The following is a 17,583-nucleotide window of genomic DNA, read 5'->3' as shown; positions in this document are numbered from 1 at the left end:
TAATTATATAGTTAAGATCATATAATAGACTAATTAACGATTGCAGCCCCGATAAGAACTTGAGATTTTATTGTAAAGACTCTAAAGAGATGCTTGGCTGGTACTTGAAATTGCGGAGAATCTCCGATGCGGGGATTGTAATATTTGCGGGGTTGCCCGAAGCCATGTCAAGATATTTGATAGATAACAACCTCATCCAGTACCTTCATCTTATACCTGTATATCGTGGCATGCTATATATAGTAACATCAAGATGGTACTCGCACAGCCCGAAAACAAACACGTTCTCAAGGCATTTGACCTTTCAGGCAAAGTCGCAGCCGTGACTGGTAGGGTTTGATCTAGGAACAACACTGCTACCCAACATCAGCTCAGTAACTTACCTTGTATCTCATCAGGTGGCGCCCGTGGTATTGGCTTAGAAGTCTCAATAGCATTAGCAGAAGCAGGCGCTGATGTAAACCCCAAACCCTCAGCTTGTCAATATCAGCATGTACTAAGCTACGGAACAGGTCGCTCTGATCTATAATTCATCCAAGACCGCCGAGTCACTTGCAACGGAGATAGCAGCCAAGCACAACGTCAAAGCAGCCGCATACCAAGCTGACGTGGCGAACCAAGAGGAAATCGAAAAGGCAATCAAGCAAATCGCCGCGGACTTTGGGAAACTAGATATCATTGTCGCAAACTCAGGAATCTGTTCCAATGTGCCCGCGGAGGACTATACTACCGAACAATGGCATAATATTACCAAGGTCAACTTGGACGGTGCATTTTATACAGCCCAGGCCGCGGCCCGGATCTTCAAGGAGCAAGGATATGGAAATGTTATTTTCACGGCGTCCGTCAGCGCGACGTTGGTGAACGTGCCTCAGAAGCAAGCTGCCGTGAGTGGGTTCCTGTGGAGACACGTGCTGGACTAACGATCGTAGTATAATGCCTCGAAGGCTGCAGTTGTGCAGATGGCTAAGTGTCTATCTGTTGAATGGGTGGACTTCTGTCGTGTGAACTGTATCTCTCCTGGATTTATCGCCACGGATATTCTGGATATCCATCCTAAGGAATGGCGGGAGAAGTGGTTTGATATGATTCCGGCTAAGCGGATGGCCGAGGCTTATGAGCTCAAGGGTGTAAGTGTATACCTGCTGTACATGGAAGTGATTGCTGATATGGTTGATAGGCGTATGTGTTCTGTGCTTCTGATGCGTCGAGCTATATGACTGGTGCGAATATTGTGATTGACGGCGGCTATACTCTACCTTGATACATTTGGAGTTTGAGGTTGATTTAATATTTCTCTGACTTGGGTATGAAGTGTACGAATGGTGTTGGAACTTACCGTCAAGTCTATCTGCCTGTTGGCCTTAGTTTTATTATTGTAACTCTTATTCTATGTTTCTTTGATTAAAAAATACCTCTCGTAGCTATATTGAACAAAATCAGCTAGAAATAGTATGTAACACATCACTCAGCGACGGAACAAATAGCAAACTTCCAAGTTCGTTTGTACATGACCCGAAAAAGAAACCCTAATCCGCGAGAAATGTCACTCTATGAACACATACACGAACCTTCACTCTCACCAGAGTAGAACACGACACTAAGGAAGACAGCCATGCGTCATCGCACGGATGATGTGGCTATGCTCCGGCCTTCCAAACCCGCCTGCAGCATTGCGCCAATGAACACGGGCAGTTCCATCCGATATCGCGGGTAAGCGCCGACTACGTGGCTGCCATGCGCTCCACTCAACACCAATCGCATGAAACCTTCTCTGATGTGTCACCGAGGAGTTCACCTCGCCTATCAGAAGCGCAGGCAGAGACAGGCACACCGGGATCTTCCAATCTGATATGCCCAAAGTGCGGGGCGATTTCCGGTGCAGATAATGTGGCCCCAAACCTTTCTTTGTTAGCGGTCAACGCAGCCTGTGTCAAGATTTCGAGCGATGCTGGTCACTGGTGCCCTATTTCTGCCTGCGTAGTGCTGCGTTTTCGCTCATGCGATTTGCCGTGTGTGGTTTTATCTTGACTGGCTGTCCCCTGTCTGCCTTACGGCTGCTTGCAGGGAAGACGTAGTTTTTCGACGAGTGATAAAAGAGGGGTTGGCGCTCTTTTCGTCTAATTTCTTTATTTGTTTGCTGGAATAAGTTGTCGGTGTTTCTATCTGATCTCTTGATCAAGCTGTCACAAAGCATTTCTACCTCCCATGTCGGGCCGAAATATCAACCTCCTAAGCCTAGACGGCGGGGGTGTGCGGGGCCTCTCTTCGCTTATTATCCTGAAGGAGATCATGGAATCCATAGATCGAGAGAATCCCCCCAAGCCATGCGATTACTTTGATCTGATAGGAGGCAGCGGGTCGGGTGGGTTCGTTCACCGGTCAGGGTCGTGACCCCAATAATACATAGTACTCACCATATATCGCAGGTTAATAGCGATCATGCTTGGGCGTCTGGAAATGGATATCGACCAGTGTATCCACGCCTACAAGCTACTATCGCAGAACGTATTCTCCCAGAAGAGACTCCTACCAATCGGTAGCAATCTGCGCAGTCGCGCGAAATACGATGTTAAGAAGGTCGAGATGGCGTTGCGGAAGATCCTGCGGGAGCTGAGCTATGAAAAGGATGTTCTGCTGAGGGAAGAGGCTGGGTGTAAGGTGTAAGTAGTCTTTGACTCTTGTAGTTGCTTGCGATGTTCCTGGTGTCGCTCTGGCGGGCCGCTAATTCCATGAGTAGATTTGTCTGCGCCACCGACGATACTAATCGCAGACTGGTCCACCTGACAAGTTACCCGAGCAAATACTGCTCGAATGAACTCTTCAAGTCTGCGAAGGTCTATGAAGCCGGTGCGGCTTCCTTTGCTCACTCGCCGCTTTTCGACTCCGTTAAGATCGGGCCCAGCGGGCGGCGGTTTCATGATAGCAGTTTGGAAGCTAACAACCCGATGAGAGAAGTGTGGATCGAAGCGAGAGGCGTGTGGCCGGCGGGGGCCTTGGAGAATCATTTAAAATGCATGGTTTCGATTGGAACTGGGGAGCCGTCGATCAAGCGGTCTCGCAGACGACTGTTTGGCTTGGTCAAAGGGACCGATGTCGATATTGTGGACCCGGACATTGATACGAATCGGTTCATTCAGGAACATACCGAGCTAGATGACGAGAATCGGTTGTTCCGGTTCGATGTTCCGAACGGGCTGGGGGAGATTGATCTGGATAGTATAGAAGAGATGGAGACTATCGTCGACGCCACTCACGATTGTCTTGAAAAGGAGCTTGTATATAAGCAGATACGGAGGTGTGGAAGGGCACTTAGTTGATCTCAACTTATGGATAGAGTGAGAATGACTCGGGGGCTTTTTGATTTGGTTGGTTCCTTGCGTTCTGGTCGGCTTTTTGAAGTTTTGTGGCGGCAATTGTCTTTCGGGCTCATTTTTTGTTGATATAATTGATATACTCTAATCCGCGGATCCATCAGTTACTATAGCTTATTGCCCAGGAAACCCTCTTATAGACACCGGTAACTACGTACAGTATCTAGAGTCTACGTAGATCTAGAAGGAGAATAATTCATAACTATCATGGAATAGACCTATATCAGTAATCACCAGCGAAACATCCATATAGTATCATAACATTTCATGCAGACACAACATGCTGCCTGAACTACTTCAAATAGAAAGCCAGGTCAGCGCCAGGGACTCGCTCAAACGCCAGTTGTCCATTCCCCATGAATCTGAAGGGATTGGTGGTATTATATTGGATCTCAAAATCCTCGGGGCGAATCTTTTCCATACAGGCTACATAGAGCGTTAGCAGCATCGATAAGTGTTGGAACGGCCGACATACCTTTGAAATGAAGTGCACTTCCTGGATACATGGCAGTGACAGTGTTGTCGGCTCCTTCGTTTCTTTTACTGTACCAGGCATGACAGCCCTTAGACCAGACACAGCGCTTCAGGGTTTCTTGCGCGAATTTGTTATAATCACGGACCACGGAGTCTTTCACTACGACCGATCTGGAGGATGTTAGTTCTGACAAGGAGTCGATGGGAAACAAGACAAATCCGTACTTGATATCCTCCGCCGCAATCTTCTTGATCCATTGCAACATATAGTCAGCGGAGGAGTCGAGTGCCGCAGGCAAAGAGCCATGGCCAATGGGGTAGTTTGGTCCACCAAACATAAAATAGTTGGGAACTCCGCCAGCACATGTCGCAAAGTATGCTTCTGGTATGTCCTTCCACTCCTCATCAAGGCGGCGACCGTCACGGCCGATTAGCTCCCAGGGAGGAATGAATGAGTAGTCGAAGCCAGTCGCGCAGACGATCAAATCAAATTCCTCTTCTCCTTCGTCTGTCTCGATTCCGTTGGGTGTAATGCGATTGATATTACTCAAGGTGATCCTGGCGTTGTCTTCCTGGATAGCTCCAGATAGCCGTCGCCGGGACTAATACGTCGACATCCAACCTCGTACGTCGGTATCAGTGTCTTGAGCAGCTCTAGGCTTTTGGACAGGCGGCTTCGCATTACCCCATGTACCACCTCATAAAGGGCCTTATTTTCCTCAGATCCCGAGATCATCCAGGCATACACGCTATTGACACTGCAGTCGATCCATGTCAGCCACATGTTAAGCTAAAATACCGAAGAGAAACATACGCCCCCTCAATGGATTTTCTATACTCCAGAAGTTTTTCTGGATCGTCCTGGAATTGCTGTTTTTCCTCTGATGTGAATTGGAAGTTCGTACCCATCCCGTCCCTCGTCAATTGGCCACAGAGGTTGGGGGAAATCCAAGTAGCATGTCGAATGTAATTCACTAGCTTTGCGGCTTTGGGTTGAAGAGAAGGAATTATCTGAATTCCAGATGAGCCGTTGCCGAGGACTGCGATTTTCTTGCCCTCGTAGTTGTATTCCGGGTCCCTGGTGATGTCAGCTATTGTTCACGCCACTACTACATGGATAAATTGAGCCTACCATCGAGCAGTATGAAGCAGCTTTCCTTTAAAAGTATCCAGACCCTCGATATTGGGCCATTTCCATTTACTGACATGGTTAGATTCCCTTCACAGAAGCTGTCGACGAAGACTTACTTCAAAATACCACTCCCATCCAGTACGATATCGGCCTCATCTTCCAGAACGAACTCACCCTGTTGCAATTGAAGCTTCCATTTCCCCTGCACCTCGCTCCAAATTGCCTTGACGAGCTTCGTATTGAACTTGACCTTCTCCTTCAGATCGTACTTGTCCGCTGTGCTGACAATATACTCCTGTATCTCCTTCCCAGTGGCATAGTAGCTCGACCACGCGGGATTAGGCGCAAACGGGAACTGATAACTGTCTTCTTTGAGTCAGCCTCCCACTGAGGCCTTCTGGAAATTAAGTATCAACTCACGAACAGGAATATCACTAGCATCGTCAGCACACATCCATATCCACAGTAGACCAGGTTGAAGTACTCACCACGCCACCCCCGGATAGATATTCTCAAACCACGTGCCCCCGACCTCCGGATTCTTCTCGTAGATAGTGAAATCAACAAAGTCCAGAGGCGTCTCGTGTTTGAGTTTATACGCAATGGTCAGACCAGAGAAACCTGCTCCAATACACACTACACGCAGCTTTCTCGGCGTGAAGGCAAAGACGGAGGGGTCGACTTTCCAGTCGTTCTGGGCTTCGCCATTGGATGCGGGGGCCTCGTTTAACGGCATTTTGAATTTTTAAGCGATGGGTATATGGGTAGCAGAGGACCAGGTAGTGCGTCTGGGGTCGGGGGTATCGGCTCCATTATATGGAGGGATGGGACCAGGTATCGCCAAGTAGAAGGCTGTGAAATCGCGAGGCTGTGACATGACTCGGGACTGACAGCTGATCGCTTGCCAGGACCGGATGTTAGAGGCCCGATCTTAGGGTGAAGCCAGAGTTGCCCCGTTCTGTTAGTGCTAGAGCTAGGACTTTAGGGCATTGTTGATCGTTGATCTACCCGGCTCAAGCCGTGTTGGATTACGTTGGTCAGTGGGTTGCGTTACATTTCGTGGGCTGTTAAACTATGAGTAATTAACTAATATAAAACACGGGAAAAGCGAGTAGAAGAGCAAACGAATAAAATTGAGGCAAAAATAAATTTTGAAGTGGCTGCCATGTAGCTCTTAGCAGTATCTATGTGTCGCTAGACTGCTCCAGGGCTCTGGCCATACCGTGCAAAGCAATTGTTCCGGTTCCCCAAGACTCCACTTTTTGATACTGACACATGTCTCCATGCAGCGTAGCATTGGCCTGCTCGTCAAAGAACGGAGGGGTTACTGGGTTACAGAATTCGCTCCGACGTGCAGTAGCGGCGACGGCGGAGGCCAATCGTTCATTAGCAGGATGGCTCTAACGGCCACTAACGAGCTGCGTCGAGTGGAGCTGCAGGGACTCGCTTCCGCCGTACCGAGATGATCATGCAATAGACAACACTACGTGTTCTCTATTCCCTGCTACTGCAGACGAGAACATTATGGTGCAGGATTTGCATGCAAGCCAGTTCAGATATGTAAATCGTGCCTGGCGACCGCATGCACGTCGTCAAAAGTAGTCCGGAGAACCTTGTTATTCCTTAGCGATTCCTTGGCTGTGTCTCAGCCAGTCCTATTTTTCTAGCTTGGTTCTATTGAAAGCCGCGGAAACGTGGAAGTGAGAAGTGCCTTCGGTGAACCGCCACCAGACCTTGAACTCACTGAGACATACACAGAGAAGGAATGGCATTGTCATTGCTGTCTATATTCTTGCGGCCTTGGCAATCGTCTTCAAGTCATTGCCAGAACAAGGGTCTATTCAGGTACAGAATCAATTTCAATGGAGGGAGGAACACGAGTCTATCAAAATGGCGTAGAATGTAGTAATGTGGTAACGACTACAGACGGACTAATTGTTATATATATATGAAATACATACACAACACTGCGCGTTTCATATATACACGTCTAGAATCAGGACTTAAACGGATCATGTCCCCAGTTCTTCAACGACCGATGGCTCTTGCTGTTCGGATCCTGCTTGGCTTTCTCCTCCTGCGCCAAATGCCGCTTACAATACGACACGACTCGTCGCATGTGATCGATGTCCTGGTCGGAGTATCCATCTGGATCCTTGGACGGGTTATGCTCTAGGATGTCGACAATCTTGCGACCACTATACTTGGTTAGTTTTTATCCAATACTTGTTGAAGGGGTATGTGAGTAGAAGAGACCTTTCATGTCCAATTGTCTCTCCAGATTCACCACTCCACCCGGACGACTGCGACTGCTCTTCTTTGAGCCAGTCACGGAGTTCATTGGGGGTCATGTTGACCAGGTCGTTGAATTCCCTGGTGGCCAGTTAGCTTGGATTAGGGCTGAAACGGAAGGGCAGTGTACTCGATGACGGTGTCCTTGTCTTTGACCATTGTGATTATTGTTCTAGGGAGTCGTGCTATTCTTTAATGATGTTGGTTATTGACCTTTTGCTTGTCGGTAGGAGTCTGAGATGTATTTATGCCGGAATAGAGCTGACGTCATGGATGGGTTTGGATGGAATTGAGTTCATTATGATGCTGGGCTGGTCGTTAAACGTCGCCTCCCGGAAGTCAATCTGGGTTAAGGTGTAGCTATGCGGTCATAGACGACAAGGTGAAGAAATGAGCCGGTTAGTAGATGTAAACAAGGATGAATATCGTAGCATATATCTGTCATACTATCTAATACTCTGCTGACAACGATCTATATACAATCTTTATCAATTTTAGACCAGGTGTCAAGTCTTTCATCCGTGCCCCGGCAGTTCAACCCTACCTCTCCCATTTCCACATAGGCTGATGAATATCCAAATTGCATTGTGACTGTAACAACTACCCCTGGCATTACAGCTAGAACATAGAATTGTGAGCAGGCAGCTCACGCAGAGATCACCCTCGCAGCCTTTCCCCCTCCATACCGACCAGAGGTGATCGAGTAAAAGATCTCTCCGGCAAGGCATTCAGCCAACGCCTTCGCGAACCGGATCTGACCATCATTCAAGAGGCCCGACAATATTAGCCTTTTAAACTCCACGGAAAACTCACACTCTGTGTCCAAAATAAATCCCCGGGCAAGCTGCTTCGCCGTCACCGGGGAGACCTGGTATTCCTTGCGTATAACATCGACCGCGTTGATGAGCAGTGCGCCGGTTCGCTCGTACTCTTCATTCTCCTTTTGGAAGGAGTAAAGATCATTCGTGAGAGAGACGTGAGTCACATATATCCGCATCAACTTGCTGAATACTTGTATCTCGGTTTCAGAAAGGTGGATGTTATTAGCAAACAAAGTCTGTGCTAAGAGAAATCTGGTGGAGGTTAACTGTAACTTTCTATTCTCTATATGCGAACTCCGGGTTACGTACTCTAGAGCAATATCCTCTGATCGAAAATCTAGATAGCTTCTCAACGACTCAAAGACCGTCGGTGCGATCGACCGATACCCCTTAGTATGACTGAGCCAGGTGAGTACGCTGGAGACGAGCCTCTTTCCAAGGTTCGGGTCTTCCTCAATGATTGCTGTCAAGAAGCTCCACAAAGCCTCGCAACGCTTCTGTGCGGTGCCAGCCTTCGGCTCATATGGGGCGAAAATGGCGTCGGTGATTGTAGATCCCTTAAGACTAACCTGAATATAAACTGCAACCAAACACGATAAGCCGACTTACAGCGCGCGACGGAGAGCTATCCACAACATCTAGTTTGAGAATGTTAGAACCAAATGCACCATCTGGGGAATAGATCAACGTATCACTCACTGTCATGCAGAAAAACAACCAACATGGTCTGACTTAGCATGCCCGCACGTACTGGACTTGCATTTGGATACATATACGCTGTCGACTTGACTGATGTAGCTATGATCTCTACCTCCTTCCGCCTTCTAACATCCAACGATGTGTCTTGAAGCTCCCCAGGTAGTACTCTATTATCTCGACCCGAGTCCTTGTATATAGCGTCCAGCAGTTCTTTGGTCATGCCTTCTGCTACCTTCCAGTGCTTGCTCTGTCTACAGCAGGGCAAGTAGCTAGGCCAGGATATCGACAATTGGGAGGGGTACAAGACAATGGAGTTCGAATAACATCCTGATCCACCAACAATATCGTCCGAGTCTTGGAGAAATGCGAAGATATCTGGATCGAACGAGGTGTTAAGGTCCAGTACAGGGTCGTATACGTGCGTTATGGGCATGAAATGACCACCTTCGTTACTGTCCGTGGTTGTGCCCATGGTACATACTTTCTTTTGTGTTGCTGTTGGTATTGATGAAGGTCTAGGAAAGGAGACAAGGAAAATACACTTTCTACCACAATGAAAATCTCAGAATGTCCCAGTTTATAATAGCTTGTGTGGCTTAATGACGTAGAGCCTTTGTTAGGGCTCCCATGTTCTTGTTTTCGTGCGCCGCTGCGCCCTCGACGTACACGGCGGATGGCGCTCACGGTGGCGCTCTGTCACAACCTCATCGACTCTTGCCGATATAGACCACTGGTACTATGCCTTCTTGATCTATAAGGGCACCGATAACAGAGTCTTATGCCTAATCATGTTGCTGCTATGACAAATCAGATGTGTGTTCCATGCCCCGAGCTGAGAAGCGAGGGCGGGTGGATAATGCTTCTTGCATGCTCTAAAAATTGTTCATGGAGAAGTCGCAAGGATAACCCGTGGCTAAGTCCGTACCGTCTCCGATGGATCCCGCCTCCGACATTGTGCGAAGGAATTGCTCAAACAGGTTGTACATGCGCTCCTTTCGGGGGTACCTGTCTCAGACGCATCCGTCAAAGAAAGACCAGTAAGTGAGCCTTGGAAAGGGTCGCCAGACTCACCCTCTGAAGGAGGAGCAGGAGACACCGAACGAGACATCGTGAATAGAAATATGAAGTAGAGAGTTAGAGAAAGACAAGTGTTCATGTTCCCCTCTCCGTGCAGCCATGGTTATATACTGTGAAGCTGCCTATGTAGACCTAGCGCCTGATATCTTTGTCTGCTATCGCTTTGTATCCGACCTTTTGTTTCAGTAGTATAAGGAGGGTTTTAGCGCCACCTAAATATTGGATAAAGATCTTAATATTCGCCGAATATAACTCTTTATTGTATATTAATGCACCTCGCAGAGTCCCCTGAAGGCAGCCGTTCTTGCATCTTTCATACAGCTCACTGTCTCCCTGGACACTTCTTTTCAGTCGCATATCAGGGAGAACAGCACCCCGAATTGATACACATAAGCGGTGGGTTTACATGAAGGAGATGATTCCCACCAACACAGTCACAAGGAACCGGCTTCCCACCTCAGGTAAATGAATAAAACCTCTGAGCCCGGAGGGCAGGAAATTCGAAAATAGAGAATCCTTTTATTTTTCCTTGTGTACTCCATGGCTACAGGTTTGGATTCGGTTCCTTTTATGGTCATTTGTCATATATGTTATATATTATAAATAGCAACGACAAGATGTATGAATATATGACATCTCAAAATAGAATATAAATATTAGAGGGAGGTGAGAAACCTTTCGTATTCCGTACAGCAGTTCTACATTGCAAGCTGCCCGTTTTAAGATCCCTTAGTTGACAGCTAGTTTAGGGGAAATCAGCACCTGAAGATATTAAACATCTCCCATAGGTCCCCTATGTCAACACCAAGATTCAGACATTAAAATCCACAACACAGCGCCCTCTAACCTTCCCCTGCCTTAGTTGGCTCACTGCATTTGGTAATTCCTGTAAACTGAACGACTCATACATCGGCTTAAGCAACCCCCGCGCAGCCAGCGACAAAGCTCCAGCCGTATCCTGACGTGACCCCGTGAGAGAGCCCACGACCTTCAAGTTATTCAGGATCAGATACATGGGATCATCCCCTGCAAATGCTGTGCCAGACGCAGGCATACCAACACAAACAACTACACCTCCCACACGAAGCATATGAGGCGCTACACGGTATGCAGCAGCAGATGATGCGGTCACAAGTACACCGTGTGCACCTTTCCCATCGGCTATATTGCGTACATCCTGGCTCAGATTGGTAGACCTTTGATGGTCTATGAAGGCTTCGCAGCCGAGTTTGACACAAAGAGTTTCTTTGTCTTCACCTGCGTCGATGCCAATGACCCGCAGACCCATTGCTTTCGCTATTTGCACCCCCATATGTCCTACTCCGCCGCCGGCTCCCACTATCACTGCCCATTGGCCTGCACGTAGGTTTGACTCTCGGAGCTAATAATTGGGTTAGGAAGTGGTATTAGCGCAACTCCTGTTATTCAAAGAAGGGGGTCAGGCAAGGGGCGTGTACTGCTCTGAACATGGTTGATCCACTGCACATGATGGGGCCGGCGGAGAAATCGTCAACGCCGTTCGGAATGGGGGTTGTGTATCGTGCTGGGCTGACGATATATTGTTGATATGTGCCTATCTTCATGGTTAGAAAGCAATACTACAAGCTTATTTGGTTCTTTCTTCTCAGGATCCTACCAGAAACCTTCAATCCAGTCGGCACAGCATGCGAGCAATGACATTCCAGCTCAGAAGAGCACAAATCGCAGCTCATACAAGTATCCCAAGTGGGCGCAATTCCAGCTCGATCCCCTAGCTTCCACCCATTCACATCACAACCAAGAGCGACTACGATGCCTGCACCCTCATGGCCTGGAGATCGAACGCCGTAATCGCGCATTCGCGGAAGGGGCAGATCTTCCAACATATAATGAATGTCACTGTAGCATAGCCCGGTCACATTAAGTTTAATCAGTAGTTGGTCAGGGCCTGAGAGGGTAAAATATCAGCAACTTTGATTCGGGCATATGCTCATAAGATGGAAGGGCTTACTTACCTGGCGTTGGCACAGGGACATCTTCAACCGTCAGCTGGTAGTCAGGGCCATTGTTGGAAACGACTCCGGCTTTGCACTGTTCAGGTATTGGCGATTGAGGGTCCATGTTATTCGATGTCTACGTTGGAGGCTGTATTGGTAGTGATGCAAGCTAGAGGAGTGGCACTATATTTATAAAGAGATATCAAGAGTGTGGGGATGAGTGTCACGAGGAGAGGTTAATAACAGGCAGTAAGACGTGGAGTCTAACCATCAGACCGAATAGAATAAAGCCATTCCAAAATTTCCTCCTGCCATCTTAATATAGGATTTGTCCGGGGTAGAGGGGCGCTGTTGCGTGGGGATAGCAGCATACAAGTTTCCCAGTCCGTCGACTAAATAGGTAACCCATCCCGGTGGGTCTCGGATGGCCGATACTTACGGAGTACATATCGGCAGCAGCTGTACTTCACAACGTGGACGCTTTGCTTTGACAGACATCTCATCATGAATATTGTGCTAGATACAGATAAGGTACTTTTGCAAAACTGGAAAATCTCAGTGAGATGGGTGCACTTGAACTAAACTCAATTGTTTTTATTCCGTGAACCTCCCCGCTGCTAAAAGATCGATGCACAATACGTAACACTTATAGAAAATAAAGCCGTCAATGCAATCTGAGAAGTTGGGATATGATAGTCCTCAAATTCAAGAAGTTAAATACATGGGCGCGAAAAGTTTACACATCATAGGCTCCTCACGCGAAAGCAGACTGAGCTATCTGAGAGGTATCAACAGCGCTGTTGTAAAGGCTCCAATGCCTTCCTCCTGGTTATAGTTAGTTGAAGGCCTTGATTGTTCCAACCTTTTAGAGCAGCCTGGTATAAGACATTCTGCTGATGCCGGGACGGGGCCTACTATTGCTTGCAACGATGCTGACGCGATTCAGAAATTTCGATAAGAGTGGCGTTATCACCCGGTCTGCGATGACTTTGCCGTCTAGATCATGTGTATCCGCAAAGTTCGAGCACTTCCATTGAGATGGCCTTGAGTAGTGAGGGTATTGCAGTTAAAGAAGGATTAAGTATTGGACCTAAAAGAAGATATCTAAATCAAGGGACAATTAGGCGGGCTTGGTCGAAAAGCTATTTGGGAGATCACCCCGCTTAGAAACACAGGTCCGCCGTTATTTCTCACTCCACAAAGCATTAGATGGTACCAATTACGGGAGTTAAGAAGAAAATCAAATATGTGGCAGGTTACCTGGCTGGGTATATCAGGAAATCCGTTTAGCAGAACAAGTTTCAAAAGAGGAAATCACCGCCACCGGTGACAATCATTTCTGCTTCTCGCTTTACCAGAAAAGGTATTCTGTTCCGGCGGCCTTCCTGCCTTATTCCATATGCCCCTGGCCCCCAGTATGTGATTATAGAGAACCAATCATGCACGATTCTCCAACCGTAGTAGTATCTTTGTTGTATGCTTAAGGTTCCTACATCAATGAACAATGAGGAAGAAAGAGACACAATGAGCTTCGGTCGAGAACGATCGGGTAAATGACCCTGTCCAATTCGGCAGTCTCTGGCAAAACCCTAAGCGGTAATAGCGCCGATTGGTGCTTTTTACCAGGAAGGTGGGGATGATCCTATTTGAGCAGATTTCGATTAGATTAACTTCCGGCATGGCGCCAAGCGGTCGGGCCAGCTGTGTTACACAGGATAGTATTCGGGTTCGTCAGGCCAAGATCCGCAAGCGATTCGCCTTCATACGAGTCATTTGCTTTGGGCACTCCCATGAATCGATGAATCCCAATGAATCATACAGCTATAAACTTGACACAGGCCAAGTGATCCACTGTCTCATTTCCAGACAACTGCAAATCAAATACTTCTGGCCAAAGCGTCCTTGGCATTGCACTTGAGCATATTTTCTCCTTGGCAACCCACTTTTTAACGTATGTGTCTTAACGACTTTTCGCGACGGCGGGTACAGTTTAATATGGACATCCCCCGCAGCCATCCAGCATGTTCGTTTTCCTCCTCTCCAGAGCCCAGCAACGTTCGTCCCTTCTCTCGAGCATTGACGACTCAAGATGCTCTCTCCGCGCCATGCTCACGATATCCCGGATAGTGGTCCCGGTGTTGAACACCACTGGGGATACTATAATCGCCAACTCCCCTGTACCAGTGGTGCGGGAAAGTGTGCATATCTAGATACGGTCTATCACAGTCATGATTTGTCTATACTCTACAGTGCCATTCTCTGGGCGGTCATTCTTGGAATTGTATTCCTTTGCTTCATTGCCCATTACTGCAATCCTATCACACGCAAGTCTACATCTTCATGCATTCAGAAGGAGGGGGAACATGAAAATAGATCACAGAGCTCTATTTATCGCATGAGGAGATCACTTGGCTCGATATACCACCGCTACTTTGTCCAGGAATCTCTAACCTCTCTATTCGGCCGCACCACTCGGTTTAATATCCTCGTCCTCGCCATTCTAGCCGGCTATCTCATCATCTTCAGCTTTGTCGGAATCGTTTACAAAACATGGTACATCCCTGTCAAGGGAACCAACTTGCGATCGACTCCCACGGGAATTGGTCCGTGGGCTGATCGCCTCGGAGTTCTCGCATACGCCTTAACGCCCCTTGCTGTGCTTCTGTGTACCAGGGAATCCCTCCTTTCCCTCTGTACGGGAATACCTTATCACCATTTCAACTTTCTTCATCGCTGGCTCGGCTGGATTATTTACATTCAATCTGCTCTTCACACCTTCGGCTGGACCCTCATGGAGGGGAAGCTGTACCAGCCGCAACCCTCAACATGGAACGCTTTTATAGCTCAGGAGTACATGATCTGGGGCATCGTAGCCATGATATTCCTGTCATTCCTGGTCTTCTTCAGTACCAAGTGGGCCATCCGCCTCACGGGGTACGAGTTCTTCCGCAAAGCGCACTATGTCGTAGCCATGCTATACGTGGGTGCTTGCTGGGGACACTGGGAGCAGCTTTCATGCTGGATGATCGCGTCATTGGTCGTGTGGCTGCTCGACCGGGCCATTCGGCTGTTGCGGACGTTTTCACACACTTCGGCCCGCACGCTTCAGAAACGTTCTCCTTCTGGGGTCTGCACATCCCCAAAGCTCGCATAGTCTCCTTTCCCAATGATGAAGACGGAGACGTCGTCCGTCTGGATTTCGACCACGACCACAGCCCTTGGGAAATCGGCCAGCATTTCTACCTATGCTTCCCCGGGCTTAGTATCTGGCAATCGCACCCCATGACGCCGTCCTCTGTGCCTGGCGGCTCCAAGCAATCCCACACGTACATCATCCGCGCGAAGAAGGGTTTAACCAAGGACTTGGCTCGTATCTCCCGTCAGCCCCAGGGGTTAAACTGGGACGAACCACCAAGTACATCCATCGTTCTTTCCGGACCATACGGGCAATCCATCGTCGACAACGACCTCCACTGCTCAGACGACATCAACCTCTTCTGTGTTGCAGGCGGCACAGGTGTGACATTCGTTCTCCCGATCCTGCAAGCGATAGTATTAAATCGATTCTTCTCCACCCGAAGAAGCATAGTCGAGCTTGTGTGGATCGTCCGCCGCAAGTCAGACATGCGGTGGCTCAGCGAAGAACTGGAAGTACTGCGTACCGCTGCACAAGCATGCACCCATTTCCGGATCCGGGTGTATGTTACGCGCGAAGACGACCGGGCCAATATTCGAAACTCCTTCACACCGGCATATATCACCGATTCCGAGATCAAGAGACCGCTATCTACTGTTTCTCACGACGCTCCTTTGTCGGATAACCCGTTCTCGGTGCATTGCTTGCGGCCCGGGAATTCCGGCACCTCGGTACACCCTGATGTGCCGGCAGACCTGACTGATTTCGTGCAGCGCACTGTTCAGGGTCCAACGCGTGTCATTGCTAGCGGGCCGACGGGGTTGATCTCCTCGCTTCGCACAACTGTGGCGTCGCTCAATGATCCAGGTCGGGTGTGGAAGGGTAATGAGAGATACGATGTGGAGTTGGTTCATGATGATCGGTTGGAGTATTGATTTTGTTTTGCCCAGTCTTTGCTTAGCGGTTTTCGGTTCTTGGTGGCATTTTGTTGTATATATTTGCCTTGCATTGTATCGCCTTCCTGCCGGTCATGAAGGAGTACCTTGTCGATTTATTTTTGTATATATACCCACACGCAAAAGACAATTCCATTTAACTCAGTCAACCAATATTCTAAATAAAATACAACAAATATACTATATACAAACCGAATAGATGCAATTGATTACCAATATCCCCTCCTTTATCCTCCATTTTTACATTTCCCGAGCCATTCCGAGCCTGCCGCTCCCTTCTCATAATCACCGTATAAATCCCGGTACAGCCCTTCTTTGTCTAGGATGTTTTGAAGGTCCGCTGGGAGCGAGAAGCTGCGGCGTTGGGAGGATGCCTTGGTGGATTGGTTGGACTGGTTGGACATTATGGATTCGATGAGTCGATCTGGATGTATGATATATAGGATATTCTGGTATGACAGAAGAGCGACTTCTTTAAAGATATATCGAGTTCGTTGTGTGGTTTTGCTTGTTATGGGTAAGGAATTGGATTACCAAACGGCTATATAGGAACCGGTATGCATGACTGCATCAGTCGATTCCTGTCATTTTGCCACAATTATATTGATCTTTTGGGTCTGGCATTATAAGAGGTTCCTTTCTACGAGGGGTTTTCTGATGGTCTAGAACACGTCCTGTGGTGTCAGGGCCGAGTTATTTCCGAGTTATCATCATAGGATTGATTATATCACGGAGGAATGATATCAAGTATTGCATTCCATGTAGGTATCATGCATATGAAACAGGATATCTCACTTGAGACCCGTTCACCAGCCCATCTTACATTAAACAAATCACAAACGCACCTCCAACCAAACCAACCTCCAGCCTGACAGGCAAGAAGGCGAAGACAAGACAGGCCTACCTCCCCATAATCACCCCAACAACATCCTCAAACCCATTCTTCCTCGCTTCCACAACCGCCGTCTCACTCCACTCGCCCCTCGCCTCAACATTGGCCCCCCTCTCCACCAAAAACCGCACAACGCTCACAAACCCACTCCCCGACGCTAAAACAAGCGGCGTCCCGAAAGGCCCCGCCAGGTTCACATCCGCCCCGGAATCGACAAGCACCTTGACAGTATCCAGATGTCCGGCCAGTGAAGCAGCAGCCAGCGCGCTCCCGCTTGGTCCCCTACTATCCAGGGGAGCACCGGTGTCAAGGAGCGCTGCAACGATGTTGGTTAGGCCGAATGACGCAGCGTAGTAGATTGGATGTGGGTGGCGGATCAGACCAGACCCATCGGTTCCAGAAAAGGGTTCGTATCCATCCAGAAAAGCTGTCCAGTTTAGGTATGCTGTTCCTGAGTTGAGGAAGCGGAGGATTAGCGCCGTTAGTTCTGGGTCTGTTTCTGGACGGGCTAAGCGGGCATGCACGGCCCAGTAGTTTGTTGCGTAGCTTAGTAGGTACGAGGTTTTGATTTTGCTCGGGATTGTGGTGTACGGCTCTGTGAATTGGAGCAGGTAGGTTAGACTGTCTTTCGCGATGGTGGCGTGGGACGTGGATTCTGTTATTGCGAGTTGTTTTTCTGCGGTGGTTTGGATCTCGGGGGATTGGAGGTATTGTTTTATTGAGGGGTTTGTGAAGTGGACTTGGTGCTGGTTCG

General features: G+C 48.4%; 8 protein-coding genes across 8 annotated transcripts; 3 read left to right on the top strand and 5 right to left on the bottom strand.

Annotated features, from left to right (window-relative positions):
- Positions 1 to 253: 253 nt before the first annotated feature.
- On the top strand, positions 254 to 1,264 carry ANOM_010198 (SDR family oxidoreductase; the record flags this gene model as incomplete). Its single annotated transcript, XM_015555454.1, has 5 exons — positions 254 to 329; positions 399 to 457; positions 513 to 887; positions 933 to 1,130; positions 1,181 to 1,264. 5 exons carry the CDS (start codon positions 254 to 256, stop codon positions 1,262 to 1,264), a joined length of 792 nt encoding a protein of 263 aa, XP_015401618.1.
- Positions 1,265 to 2,208: 944 nt separating this feature from the next.
- On the top strand, positions 2,209 to 3,320 carry ANOM_010197 (uncharacterized protein; the record flags this gene model as incomplete). The annotated part of the gene is made up of 3 exons (XM_015555453.1): positions 2,209 to 2,369; positions 2,430 to 2,663; positions 2,741 to 3,320. The coding sequence occupies 3 exons, from the start codon at positions 2,209 to 2,211 to the stop codon at positions 3,318 to 3,320; spliced, it is 975 nt and encodes a 324-aa protein (XP_015401625.1).
- A 346-nt stretch (positions 3,321 to 3,666) lies between these two features.
- Positions 3,667 to 5,716, bottom strand: ANOM_010196 (flavin-containing monooxygenase; the record flags this gene model as incomplete). The annotated part of the gene is made up of 9 exons (XM_015555452.1): positions 3,667 to 3,800; positions 3,850 to 4,019; positions 4,074 to 4,420; positions 4,471 to 4,606; positions 4,663 to 4,926; positions 4,981 to 5,049; positions 5,097 to 5,346; positions 5,401 to 5,414; positions 5,469 to 5,716. 9 exons carry the CDS (start codon positions 5,714 to 5,716, stop codon positions 3,667 to 3,669), a joined length of 1,632 nt encoding a protein of 543 aa, XP_015401624.1.
- Positions 5,717 to 6,976: 1,260 nt separating this feature from the next.
- ANOM_010195 (DUF3140 domain-containing protein) lies at positions 6,977 to 7,431 on the bottom strand (the record flags this gene model as incomplete). Its single annotated transcript, XM_015555451.1, has 3 exons — positions 6,977 to 7,178; positions 7,237 to 7,353; positions 7,403 to 7,431. The coding sequence occupies 3 exons, from the start codon at positions 7,429 to 7,431 to the stop codon at positions 6,977 to 6,979; spliced, it is 348 nt and encodes a 115-aa protein (XP_015401623.1).
- A 487-nt stretch (positions 7,432 to 7,918) lies between these two features.
- Positions 7,919 to 9,264, bottom strand: ANOM_010194 (terpene synthase family protein; the record flags this gene model as incomplete). The annotated part of the gene is made up of 4 exons (XM_015555450.1): positions 7,919 to 8,345; positions 8,403 to 8,662; positions 8,703 to 8,731; positions 8,793 to 9,264. 4 exons carry the CDS (start codon positions 9,262 to 9,264, stop codon positions 7,919 to 7,921), a joined length of 1,188 nt encoding a protein of 395 aa, XP_015401622.1.
- Positions 9,265 to 10,680: 1,416 nt separating this feature from the next.
- ANOM_010193 (zinc-dependent alcohol dehydrogenase) lies at positions 10,681 to 11,969 on the bottom strand (the record flags this gene model as incomplete). The annotated part of the gene is made up of 4 exons (XM_015555449.1): positions 10,681 to 11,250; positions 11,327 to 11,442; positions 11,506 to 11,796; positions 11,864 to 11,969. 4 exons carry the CDS (start codon positions 11,967 to 11,969, stop codon positions 10,681 to 10,683), a joined length of 1,083 nt encoding a protein of 360 aa, XP_015401621.1.
- A 1,965-nt stretch (positions 11,970 to 13,934) lies between these two features.
- ANOM_010192 (ferric reductase family protein) lies at positions 13,935 to 15,916 on the top strand (the record flags this gene model as incomplete). The annotated part of the gene is made up of 2 exons (XM_015555448.1): positions 13,935 to 14,779; positions 14,815 to 15,916. 2 exons carry the CDS (start codon positions 13,935 to 13,937, stop codon positions 15,914 to 15,916), a joined length of 1,947 nt encoding a protein of 648 aa, XP_015401620.1.
- A 921-nt stretch (positions 15,917 to 16,837) lies between these two features.
- ANOM_010191 (ankyrin repeat domain-containing protein) lies at positions 16,838 to 17,566 on the bottom strand (the record flags this gene model as incomplete). Its single annotated transcript, XM_015555447.2, has 1 exon — positions 16,838 to 17,566. A coding segment is annotated over one exon (729 nt), but the record flags the coding sequence as incomplete, so codon positions are not given.
- Between the last annotated feature and the right edge of the window lie 17 nt (positions 17,567 to 17,583).

This window comes from Aspergillus nomiae (assembly GCF_001204775.2).
Source record: "Aspergillus nomiae NRRL 13137 chromosome Unknown contig00556, whole genome shotgun sequence".
In the NCBI taxonomy this organism is placed as follows: Eukaryota; Fungi; Ascomycota; class Eurotiomycetes; order Eurotiales; family Aspergillaceae; genus Aspergillus; species Aspergillus nomiae.
Note: the sequence above shows the minus strand (reverse complement) of the source record. Positions and strands in the feature narration are given on the sequence as shown.